This window comes from Apis laboriosa, unplaced genomic scaffold (genome assembly GCF_014066325.1).
Source record: "Apis laboriosa isolate Shangri-la unplaced genomic scaffold, ASM1406632v1 scaffold18_cov149, whole genome shotgun sequence".
NCBI lineage: Eukaryota > Metazoa > Arthropoda > Insecta > Hymenoptera > Apidae > Apis > Apis laboriosa.
The window spans coordinates 907,186-918,748 of record NW_025222233.1 but is presented as its reverse complement, the minus strand read 5'-3'; the positions used below and the strand labels follow the sequence as shown (position 1 = coordinate 918,748).

The 11,563-nt window shown below is 25.2% G+C and overlaps 2 protein-coding genes across 12 annotated transcripts; one reads left to right on the top strand and one right to left on the bottom strand.

Moving 5' to 3' along the window:
• The first annotated feature begins 149 nt into the window (after positions 1–149).
• On the top strand, positions 150–2,426 carry LOC122712077 (COP9 signalosome complex subunit 6). Of its 3 annotated transcripts, XM_043931410.1 has the most exons (7): positions 621–809; positions 901–1,147; positions 1,217–1,500; positions 1,568–1,733; positions 1,802–1,995; positions 2,068–2,211; positions 2,291–2,426. In XM_043931410.1, the coding sequence occupies exons 2-6, from the start codon at positions 916–918 to the stop codon at positions 2,206–2,208; spliced, it is 1,017 nt and encodes a 338-aa protein (XP_043787345.1). In that variant the 5' UTR covers positions 621–809; positions 901–915; the 3' UTR covers positions 2,209–2,211; positions 2,291–2,426. The 3 variants fall into 3 exon arrangements, with proteins under 3 accessions (XP_043787344.1, XP_043787343.1, XP_043787345.1); XM_043931409.1 differs by lacking the exon at positions 621–809 and adding an exon at positions 150–188 and having other exon boundaries at positions 2,068–2,346; XM_043931408.1 differs by lacking the exon at positions 621–809 and adding an exon at positions 483–585 and having other exon boundaries at positions 2,068–2,346.
• Positions 2,427–2,966: 540 nt separating this feature from the next.
• Positions 2,967–9,925, bottom strand: LOC122712071. Of its 9 annotated transcripts, none has more exons than XM_043931395.1 (17): positions 9,504–9,925; positions 9,264–9,412; positions 8,913–9,035; positions 8,007–8,150; positions 7,441–7,637; positions 7,215–7,356; positions 7,011–7,107; positions 6,747–6,941; positions 6,433–6,585; positions 6,111–6,345; positions 5,708–5,980; positions 5,433–5,640; positions 5,180–5,364; positions 4,786–5,078; positions 4,258–4,533; positions 3,690–3,872; positions 2,969–3,572 (listed from the first exon to the last, which is right to left on the bottom strand). In XM_043931395.1, the coding sequence occupies exons 4-17, from the start codon at positions 8,135–8,137 to the stop codon at positions 3,414–3,416; spliced, it is 2,727 nt and encodes a 908-aa protein (XP_043787330.1). In that variant the 5' UTR covers positions 8,138–8,150; positions 8,913–9,035; positions 9,264–9,412; positions 9,504–9,925; the 3' UTR covers positions 2,969–3,413. The 9 variants fall into 9 exon arrangements, with proteins under 9 accessions (XP_043787325.1, XP_043787331.1, XP_043787334.1 ...); XM_043931394.1 differs by having other exon boundaries at positions 8,913–9,061; positions 9,573–9,925; XM_043931393.1 differs by having other exon boundaries at positions 9,573–9,925.
• Between the last annotated feature and the right edge of the window lie 1,638 nt (positions 9,926–11,563).

Sequence of the window (11,563 nt, the reverse complement as noted above, 5' to 3'; positions counted from 1 at the left end):
ATAAACAATATAAATTATGCAATAATAAACATAAATTATTATTAAGATTAAAAATCATAAATACAGACATTTTTAAAAAAATAAACAATTGATAAAAAAATTATGATAAGCATCAACGTATTTTGCGCAACATTTCGATTTTAATTTCGTCTGTCAATAGCTAAAGTCAACATTTATCACGAACTTTAGTAAGTTAATTTATTCATTTCTGGTATTTTCAATAAATATAATACACAAGATAATAAAAATGATTGGTTCATAACTCTTCGAATTTCCACTCATGCTTAATCCTTCATATTATATATTTTTCAAAATTACTTAAAAAATTATTCTCTTTAATGAAAATAAAAAATTGTTTATAACTTTGAAAATATTTATTTTTCGAACTATGTTTATTATTTTTTAGTAAATATTATTTACTCTAGAATTTATAATTCTTTTTTTTAATCACCCTATATATATAAAAAATTTTCATCCTAGTACATTTTTTGGTGCAACTTCTAGTATGTACAATGTAATTGCTAATTCCAGATTGGTTATACTTTATCTAGATTTAAAATAATTTATATCATAAAATAATATTTCGTAAGTATATTTCAAAATATATTGTGCACTATCTGTTACTTATATATGCACATCTAAATTTGACAATGTCAAATGCATAATAAAATATAATTGTAAAAAAACATATGATTGAATTAGTGATTTTATATTGTACAGCTGATATTATTTAAACAAGAAATATTATTTAATTATATTTATTGATATATTATCAATATAGAAAGAGATTTATTTAAATAAAATATTAGGTATTGTAATAAAATTTATATAATCTACAAATTATTCTGTAGAATATTAATTAATAATTTTACATATATTGTAAATAATATAAACAAATAGAAATAGAAATTAAATATGGAAGTTGATGAAAATAATGCAACGGCTTCAACGGATACACCAATGGAAGTTGATGATGATACTTCTGGAAAAAATAATACTATGTCAACAAATACTCCTAGTGCTATAAAAGTAATGGCATCTTCAGGTACTGTTGGTTCTGTTTCTATTAGTCTTCATCCTCTTGTTATAATGAATGTTAGTGAACATTGGACTAGACTTCGTGCCCAAGAAGGAACAGATCAATTAGGTATATATATATTGCATATTTTTCATTTTTTGCTTAATTATTTATGTTCTTCATAATTTAATATTTTAGTATATGGAGCATTAATTGGCAAACAGAAAGGACGCAACATAGAAATTATGAATTCTTTTGAATTAATGTTTACATGTATTAAAGATGATGTGATAATTGATAGAGACTATTATAATACTAAAGAAGAACAATTTAAGCAAGTTTTTAGTGAAATGGATTTTCTTGGATGGTATACTACAGGTGACATGCCTAATGAAAGAGATATTACAGTACATAAACAACTTTGTGAAATTAACGAGAGTCCTGTGCTATTAAAACTTGATCCAAGACCAAAAAATACTGATGTATGTATTTGCTTTTATTATTAATTTTATATATGTATTATATTTAATGACACATTACATTTTTTAGCAACTTTCTGTTTCTATGTATGAATCAGTAATTGATTTAGTAAATGGAGAAGCTACAATGTTGTTTGTTCCATTGACTTATACATTAGCAACAGAAGAAGCAGAAAGAATTGGAGTAGATCATGTAGCAAGAATGTGTAGTAATGATCAAGGAGAGAGTTCATTAGGTAACTTCATATTATATTAATTTATAATTATAAAAATAAAATGACATTTCATTAGTAATTTGTAATAGTTGCTGAACATCTCACTGCACAACATAGTGCTATAAAAATGTTACATTCAAGAGTAAAATTAGTTCTAAAATATGTACAAGCTGTACAGAATGGAGAATTGAAAGGAAATCACGAAGTTTTAAGAGCAGCTTGTTCTTTAGGACACAGATTACCAGTTTTAAATAATCCTAAATTCAAAGCAGATTTTTATAATGTAAGTATTTGTTACAATATCATCAAAAAAACAATTTACTTACATATTTAATATATTATTTATATTTTTTAGCAATGTAATGATTTTGGCTTGATGACGTATCTCGGTATTATAACAAAAGGTTGCAACAATATAAATCAATTTGTTAATAAATTCAATATTTTGTATGATAGGCAAGGTGTTGGTCGTCGTTTGCGAAGCCTTTTTTTGTAATGAGTAAATAGAAATTCATTGTTTTTTTATACTTGTACCTTTTTTACTCTAAAAATTATAATGAATACTTCTGGAATTTCAGAAATTCAATGCAGTAAATTTGGTTAATAAATCAAATGTTGTAATAGATATTGTACCTCATAAAAATAAATATAAAAATAAAATAAATATTGCAATATTTGGTTTCAATTTATAAGGATAAATTAAATTTTATATATCTATTTCATTATATAAATCTTTTAATATGTGCTTCGTATTTTTTTTAAATATACAAAGAGATAACATACATACAAAGAAAATTTTGAAACACATTCTATATGATATTTTTTAAAGTGAAACGTACATCGAGAATGTACTTACAAATGGCTGATACAGATTATTATTATGTTTTTTTTATGGAAGACATCTCATAGTATGTATATATATTTTATATTTATATTTTCAGAGGCCACGTTCCTTTCTTCTTACATATTTAATTTTTATAGTTTATGTAATCTATTTTGTATAAATTATATTCAAATATAAAAAAGCGGCCTATAAAATACGACTATAGTTTTTATCTAAAAATCTATTTGAGTATTACATATTTTTACTTAATATATATAACGACTTATAAATATTATACTGTACAAAATATAGTATAGTATATTGTGCCTCGTTAATTATTGCAAATAACTATATTAAGTTATATATCTTATGTATTATTTGTAAACATAAAACAGAATTGACTTTTCATATGACTAGAATAATTGAACTTGGACAAATTTTATTTTAGTGAAATTTTTTATGTAATTTCACTAAATAATTGTGTTATTTATGTTGCAAAGAATATTTCATGTTATTTATATAATATGTAATATAATATTTTCTAAAATGTATACGAAATTTTCAATTTTTATCTTTGTACGTTGTAAGTTGTGCGAATGTATTTGATATTGATATGAAATGTTTAATTCACAAAATTCATGTTTTCTTTTTCTGATTCTTCTTCTTTCTTCTGATTTATATAAATCTTAAAAAATTAAAATTTTTTCTCACTGTAAGATTTCTTACAAATGATTTCTGAAATACATTTTACTTTCAAAAATTGCAAAAGACACACACTTATTTGTTGTACTATTTTGGTATTATCTTCAAGTATTTAATAGGCTGTCTTCAATCATAGTAGCAAGTATATCTACCAAAACTGACAGCATTGAATCGGGCTAAGGACTTGGTTTATCCATACCAATTATTTCTTCAAAAAGAGTATTTCTTCCTTCTGTTCTTTCTTCAATAATGTGTAATGCAAATCTTAATGTTGCCGCAGCTAAATCACCAACTGACCAATGTCTATCCATGAGAACTCTACTTACAGTATCTAACTAAAATTAAAAAAAAATAAAATTAATAAAATTAAAAAACTAAAATTGTATAAAAAATAACGCGCACGCGCACGCACGCGCGCGCGCGCACACACACAATTATGTTATATTTATTACCTTTGACAAACTGGGATTTCCTGTGGTGTAATATATTAATTTTGGCACTCCTGCCAAAGAAGCAGCAAGCCACTGAATAACAAGCTTCAATTGTGGATCTCCTTTTAAACGAGATCCACATCCCCAATTACCTGTAGCAATAGATAATAATCCACCTGTTTGTGGACTACCATCTCTTGGTATCTAAAAAATTATGTTAGCAAACTTAAAATTGTATGAATCATTTTAAAATATTCAATTCAATCACGCAAAATTATTGAATTTTAAACAAAATGTTATTGTAAAAGATATAAGAAGTTATATTAATTATAAATTATATTATAAATATACGAGTAAGAGATATTTATAAAATGTTATCAGATAGAATGAGAGACAAATCATTGGTTATTAAAAATTATTGCAATTAAATTATATATTACTATTATTAATTATAATTATTTTAAGTTAAATCATAAAAAAATCACATATTTATAATCTGTCATGCAAGTTATTATAGTAAAAGAATTAATTGGTACCATGCATTACATAAAGCAGAATTAAGATATTCATATAACATAAATTTGCTCACATTAAATGTTATATGCGATTCTAATTGTTGTATAATTTTATCATTTTTGATATTAAAAGATTTTGTTGTATTTTTTCCTTTTACGGATCCAGATGTAGTTAAAGAAACAGGATTAGACAAATATACAGTAGTTTCATCATCAACCAATGTTTGAAAAACTTCAGATGTAAATGTTATTGTTCTAAGTTTTTTACGCTGAATATCCTTTATCTCTTTTGACATAGTATGATTATTTAAAGCATCTTCATAATATTCTATATCTTCAGACACAGGTACCTGTATAGTGTAATGAATTGATGAGATTTGGCTATGTATGAAAAATTATAATCTAATATTAGGCTTTAGTTTGTCTCTCATTCTTTATCAATGTAATGATTTAAAAATTATCAATGTTTATAATTTATAAATTATTAACAATCCATCATAAAATTTTTTATTGCATTTTGTTTGTATATTATTATTGTTTTGTTTAAAAATCAAATAATTTAAAATTAAATAACTGAAAAAAAAAAGCATTTTATTTCTTACTGATTGTTGTCTCCTATTTTTCTGACGGGCTAGCTCTAAACTCAAACTTCTTACAGCCAAAGCTAATTTATGACTTTGATTTACATCAGTAGAATCAATAAAAGGTTGTGGTTCACCTTCTTGAACTGGAACACCAGCAAATGATTCACTAAGAGCTCTTTTCAATAATGAACCTGCAAATTGAACTACAGCTCTATCTCTCGCATCTAATTCGCGAGATTCATCATTTGCTATAGGATCTTCTAACCATTTAGCCAGTTGTTCATAAACTTCTTCAAGCTCCGAGCAAAAATCTTAAAATAAAATAATAAATCAGTTTTCTTATTTTTAAAATTTTATATAAGATTTAATCGCGTTTAAATAATAAATAAAAATAAAACAGTTTTATACTTACCGGAGTTATATTCAGTGCTAAAGCTATATCTACTGCTAGCACTTGTATCTTTTCTTTGTAACATAGGTTGATTTTGCCGAAATCTGCCTAACCATTTTTGTTCAGCTTCTAAAGATTCTTTCAAAAAATCTTCATCTACTGTTTCATCTCGTAAAACAAAACCTCTTGAACCTCCTCTTTTTACTCTATATGATTTTATATAATTAAAATAAATTTGTGAATGTAAATATCAAGTTTAAATAAATTTTCGTACTTGATGTCTTGATCACAAACATGACTTCCAGATACGCTTATTCCTACTGCATAACTACTCTCTCCAAATGAAGTATTCACTGATGTGGCTCCAGTAGCTGTATTTTCCCGTTTTAAAGCTTCTCTTAAACGTTGAGCGAAAGTACCTCTTCGCTCTTGGGTATCTAACTGAGTACTGTAGCGTTTATTTAATTTTTGTTCTTCTTCTTCTATACATTATAATAAATAATAATAAATTTCATGTTTTATATAATAAAAAATTATATATATACATACCCAAATCTTCATCTATAGTATCTTTTGCACTATGAAAACTATCTGTACTTTGACTATTACAACTACTATAAACCGACATTTGACCAAGTGATTTTCGTGTAACTGGTAGAACTTCTCCACTAGATCCAAGAACAATAAATCGATTTCTTTTGTTTGTATAATTAGTATCATTATATATTTTATGAGGACTAGATGGTCTTGTAGATTTGCCATTTGGTTTACTACGAATTTCTGTTAAAATATCATATTTGTGTTCATGTAATGCAGATTTTGCTAAAAAAAAATATAGATTATAGTTCTATGATTATTAATTATGTTTAATAACTTTCCTGTTATACTTCCTTTAATATTATTATTTATTGATATATATAATTATTATTTATTGACAATACTTTATCATCACCTTCTATTTCTGAAGGAGTGCTACTAAAACTTTCTCCAATTGGTGATAATCTTCGAGAACCTACTGTAATATCTATATCTGATTCTGATTTTACAGGATCAGTTGGACTACTCGGTATATGTCTTTGTCGGAAACCAAGTAGAGATTTATTCATTTCTCGTAATATATTATCTTCTTCAAATTGTGATAAAGGTAACTGTGAATAATCTTCAGGATCGATACAGCATATCGTTACCTATATAAAAATAACAGAAAAATCTCGTAAACAAAAATATTAATTGAACTGCATATCAAATTCAGAAGAATGATATAATATACTAACAATATTTGGTTTCGCTAAAGCTTCAAATATGGCTCTGTTACGAGGATCATTTATTCTAGATATATGTCTAACTCCTTCAACAATTAGAACTTCGTTATCTTCTAAAGCCTCAACGGACAATATTGCCACAAGCATTTCGGGATGTGTTACTATCTAAGAATTAAATTAATTGTTCGTTGATTTTTATTTCAAAAAGAATTTCTAATTTTTTATTTTTAGTTTATTTTTTTCTGTCTTCCATTCTTTTTTTTTTTTAGAGAAAACTATGATTAACTCAGGTCAAAATTATTTTTCTCACGTCTTTAATTATTTACATGTACAGTTTCTTGCGTAACATCACCATCGAGTACACCGCCACCAAATTTAGCACTTGCAAAGCAAACTCGCAAAACTTTAGTTTCTGGTTCTATTCTGTCTAGGCGACCTTCATGGCGTATCATCAACGGGCATAAAGGAACGTTACTTTCCAACCAATCTTCAATAGTTAACCATTGTTTCGATGTCATTACCTAAAAATGTTATATTTATTTTAACATTATGAGATTTTTTTCATTAATATGTAATATCATATACAATACCTGTCTAGAAATTATTAGTTTTCCATCTAACGCATTCTCGGTATCAAGATAATCGTAATAACGGAATATGCTTCTTAGCTTAGCTTTTTGACCATTACTGAAAAACAATATAAAATTAGTTTATAATTTCTTTTCATCTTTTTTAAATTTTCTCACCCTTAAATTTAAATATCTTCTATTTAATATTTTTAATTTAATCCTTACTTATGAAGATGTTTGAAAAAATTTGTGAAATTGAAGTCCCGTAAAGTTGGGTGCGTCTTCGCGGTTCTTTTTGGATACGTGGAGAAGAACGCGTTCGCAATTAAAGATGAAATGAAAGCATAACTGTACTCGACGCAATCCCCTATAGCATAGATACATAATATGTTGTTTCCTTTTATATCTAATTGTAATAGCAATCATTTTATATGAAATTAATTTAAATTACCTTGTTGTTGAAGACTGAAGTGTAAACCTTGTGGAGGTTTACAGGATCTTAAAGCTTTTGCTCTTTCTACCATTCGTGGTATTGTATTTACAAAAATTTGATCCTGTTCAGTAGAATCAAGATCGGTATCAAGAAAAGTTGCTAATCCAGAAAATAATTCAGGATCTTGTATGTCCTCTTCAGGATCAAGACTTATGCTGTAAAATAAAAATAAAATTTTAAAACAAAATTATTAAGATTGTCTAGAAAACGTATAAAAAACACGTAACAATTATACAAAGAACATTCAATATATGGGTAATTTTTGTACAAAGAACGGTGTACTTAAGAAAATTTGGGTACATCTTTTATGGATATTTAGAAATACTTTGGTCATATACCTTTTCAGTATGCATTGTTCCTCGTATCTTTATAACAGCATGTAGCAAAAAAATCGAGTTCGTTAATATCTCCGCGAGACGAAGCAATCATATCATTTCGAAATATACATATATATTTGCGTTGCCAAATTGAAAATCAAATATGCGTGTTGTTTATTAAAGTAGCTTTAATCATAATACACTTACTTGCACATGTCATGTAGTCTTTGCATCGCTTCCACGAGATCTTCGGAATTTCTTGCAGCTGCCGCTCGCTCTAGTTGCTTTACCACAGCCGGCCACCATGGTAAGTCACAAGGTAACATTACTAAAGCCATTCTAATTGCAGATCTAAACATCAAATATAACGACATTCGATCTATCATATACATTCGAATTATTTATATAAAAATTAAAAAAAATTCAATAAAAATCTCAATGAAAATTAGTAATGTTGCTAATCTCAGTTGCTAGTCGGATCAATTTGTTTAATTAATGTATATTTGTATTTTTAAGCGAATCTTGCACTCTGAATATTATGTTTAGATAGCTAAAATATTTAATGCATATATTTTTCGAATCATGCAATTATAATAGTATTTCACTAACTATTGTTAACTAAAATTTTCCTTACAAATTCCAGTAATTGTTTCAATAAAATAAACATTTTGTTATTTATAGTATAATTAGCATTATATAGCTTAGCTATGTAAAAAATTATTAAAATAAGAAAAATAAATCTGATTACAATTAATTCTAATAATCAATTTCTTTTATATCAAACTATGTACATATCTAGTAAATTTACAGTAAATTTCTTAAAATGAATCAATATAGCTAAGTTAAGAATTAAATATTAATTATATATGATACTAAATCGTATCTTATTATTTGACTCTATTTCAATTTTATATAAGTTATTTTATTTAAAATTTAATTAAATTATTCAGTATATATATTCATTATTCTTTAATCTGTGTATTAAGTATATTATTACAATATATATTATTATATATTAGTATAATTGCAAATATATTCTTTCGAAGAAACGCAAGTAGTACAGTTTAAAACAAGCGCGATAGATCTACCGAATCACCGATAGAGCATACGTACATATGTTTACGCGCGAAATGTCGCGTAAAAATAAATATTCCATGGTTATAAAATGAAACAAGGTTTCACGCGCCATGTAACTCGATATCCTTGGTTCCTCGCTTAAAAATACTCGTTGTATTCCTTGTAAAATGGAACTTCCAATTAATCTTTAAATATACATACTATATGTGTAGCATAAATGTTACAATAATTATGAAATAAAACTTTATGTAAAAATACGATATAATTCTCATAAATAAATTTTTTTTATATATATTATTTTTATTGTTTTTAAAAATTTATAAATTGTAAAACGTCATATTAACATTAATATATAGATACATATGAATAGGTCATTAATTAATTTACCTGATACTTTTCCCGGTTCATTTCAAACCGTAAACGTTAAAATATTAAATATTTGATCGGTTTTTGTAAAGCATTAGTCAATTTTAGCCAATGAAAAATATATAAAATTCCATCAAGATTCCCATATGGACCTTAAACTGCTTGTGCGCCTGGTAGAAAGGGTAGTATGGTTAGTAATCTTTCGTCGCGAAGATAGTATAATTAGTTTCTCTTAAAGAAAAATTTAGCCGGGAGTATTACCATAGAGGAATGCTAAATAATATTTTTGCAATACAAGACCATGATTAAAACTAAAATTTATATAATCACCTAATTTACTTGATAGGTTGTCGATCAGCTGACGCAATCACAAATAAATTCACATCTTAATATATGCCATTGCGTCAACGAACATGCTGCATATCGCATAATGAATACACATATAATTGTAACATTTTCAAAATGTAGAAAATATCTTACATAGAATCAAATTAAATAATTCTTGATAAGGATTTGTAATCTTTGGATAGTAATCTTTTTGATATAATATGATTAATTTATTCACAACAAACTTGGCGCGATAAACTTATCAAATTAATTATTACGAAAAAATGAATTCAATTTTGTGCATAGATAGCATACAACTACGAAATGTCTCACGGTAACTACAATACTACGGTTGTGCACACGCGATGGCTGGCTTTCCTTTTACTTTGTTCACAAGCCGCAACCGGCGGTTGGCGTTGTACTACGCACTATTTATAGAGCGGCGCCGGCGCCCTGCCAAAGCTTATACAGAATTTTTCATAATATATTCATTTATATTTTATTAAATCTATATGCAAAAATGTATTTTTGAAGTCCTTATTTATCAACATGAATTCATAGTAAATAAAATAACATCTGAGATAATGCTTGAAATATTCATTATAATCCGAATTTTGTTTTGAGAATTAAAGAACAAGCGATATACATAATATGTATATATCGAAGATGACATATAAGATAAGTCTAATATTTAATGAAATTTTGTATTTCATATTTTACCGATCACATAAAAAATTAAATGTTTGATATGTTTTTTACGATTTAGAACGATGAATAAAAATTATATTTAATTCAATCAAAAATTAAAAAAATTAATTGATTTTAAAAATAATTTTAAAAATAACTTTTTAATATATTTTTTCATAAATATTCTTATTATATTGAATTGCATTCTTAAATTTTTGACTACCTTGAAAATTAGAAATTAGTCAGATATCGAAATCATTTCTTGAGATCTTATAAATTTTATAAATCAAATATAGCAAGAGTAGAAAATAGTGGGAAAAAGACAGGTGTAAGATAAAAATTCAAGAAAATACCAAAAAATGAAATATATGCAGAAAGGATAGCAAATAGGAAGAGAAGAATAGAGATGATAGGATAAAGATAGGATAGAAATTAATTGTTTTCAGTGCCAGATATATTTTTAAAAATATTTTTAAAAATATAAGAAATGAAGTTGATCCTCAATTCTTACTTTGTCTTATTTTAGAGATATTGGGATTCAAGAAGAGGCGCTAATAGTCAATTCTTATCTCTTGTTACTTGCTATTTATTCTATGTAGATATATTTTTTGTTATTTTTAAAATTAATATCTTACAAAAGTAAATGTGTAAAAGAAAAAATTAATTTTAATAATTAGATTTAAATAAAATAATGAAAAAGTGATAAATAAAAGTTTCTGTCAATGTATTGAATTAAAAATATAGTATGTAAAAATATGTAAAAGATAAATATAAAAAAAATAAGTTAAATTGTAAGCAAATTTCTACATGCTATATTTTGTCAAATACAAAATTTTCTTTTCTTAATACAAAATTTAAACAAAAATTTTTTAATGACAAATTTTTTATTTTTTATTAGAATCATATAATTTATTAGGAAATAAGCAGTTTTTTAAATATTTTTAAAAATAAAAATTTTTATAAAAGTTTATATATATATTTATATTTATTTATAAAATTTTTATATTTATATAATTATTTTTTGCAATTATTACTTTTTTATGTTTAAAACAATTTTTTCAAAAATTTTCTTAATTCTTTAATTAAAGATATTTATTTTTTACGATAAAAACTGCTATTTTTTTATTGACAATAATGTGAATTTGTTAATATGAATTTATTTGAATAGTAGTGCCATCTTTTCAGAAAAGAATGAAACTTTCTTATTATCGATAACTATATATAAGAAGATTTTATGTTTCTCAAAAAGATGGTAGTACTAGTAAAAGACCATTAAGAAGTTTATTTTATTGTCGGTCAGCGTTTAT